Source organism: Anarrhichthys ocellatus, unplaced genomic scaffold (genome assembly GCF_004355925.1).
Source record: "Anarrhichthys ocellatus isolate YVR2014 unplaced genomic scaffold, GSC_Weel_1.0 scaffold211, whole genome shotgun sequence".
Taxonomy (NCBI): Eukaryota; Metazoa; Chordata; class Actinopteri; order Perciformes; family Anarhichadidae; genus Anarrhichthys; species Anarrhichthys ocellatus.
Genome location: NW_022280241.1, coordinates 142,072 through 143,010, shown reverse-complemented (window position 1 = coordinate 143,010; position 939 = coordinate 142,072). Strand labels below are relative to the sequence as shown.

Below are 939 nucleotides of genomic sequence, written 5' to 3'. Positions count from 1 at the left end.
ACAGTACCCCCAGGATACCCACAGTGTACCCACAGTGTACCCCCAGGATACCCCAGTATACCCACAGTGTACCCACTTTGCACCCACAGTGTACCTACAGTATCCCCAGGATACCCAGTGTACCCACAGTGTACCCCCAGGATACCCACAGTATACCCACAGTGTACCCACTTTGTACCCACAGTGTACCCACAGTGTACCCACTTTGTACCCACAGTATACCCACAGTGTACCCACAGTGTACCCACTTTGTACCCACTTTGTACCCACAGTGTACCAACAGTACGCCGCTACCAGGAAATGACTGCTGAGCCACAGATTCATGATGCTACAGATGATCAGCTTCAGAAAAACACAGATCTAAGATGAAAGCTGCACGTCTTGGAGGTCCAATGACTGCCTCATGCGAGCCGGTCAGCCTTTAAACAAGCTGCTGGTGGCTTCTGTTTTTTTCCAGTATTTACATAAAAGTATTTTTTTCCCCCTCAGAGTTAGGCAAGCAATATTTGCCAGGGTACGCCTCTGCAGGTCCAAAGGGGATTTCAGGTCAGGGTGTAGGATTTCACAAGGACATTGCTGGGTTTGTGTATTAGGCTAATCGTTTCCTGATTTGTTGAATTGTCCTTGGCCACCAACGCATACAAATACACTGAGTATACAGAGCAGCACAGGACTGCTTCAATCCAGCTCAAACTGACACACGGCCTGACTTCTGCCATACTGCTGGAAGTGTGGACAGTGACTCCCAAGTGGGCCCCTAGTGGGCATGCTATGGGCCCACCATGGTCCCCTCAGGATACTCACTTTGATTATACCTCCCCCTCAGTGTAAGGTCCACAATTTAACTGCATTGGGCTGGGGTTCAATTTTCTGCCCTCAATTTCCCCACAGAAACATTGATGTTAGCCTGTTGGAGTAACATTGATGTTAGCGTGTTGG

At 49.1% G+C, this 939-nt stretch overlaps 1 protein-coding gene across 1 annotated transcript in view; it reads right to left on the bottom strand.

Annotated features, from left to right (window-relative positions):
• The window catches only part of LOC116400854 (uncharacterized), a 3,831-nt gene extending 3,357 nt beyond the window's left edge, over positions 1-474 (bottom strand). Inside the window, exon 1 of the mRNA XM_031878943.1 lies at positions 295-474. Within this exon, the coding sequence (XP_031734803.1) occupies positions 295-324 (30 nt within the window). The 5' untranslated portion in view covers positions 325-474. The remainder of the gene's footprint in view (positions 1-294) is intronic.
• Between the last annotated feature and the right edge of the window lie 465 nt (positions 475-939).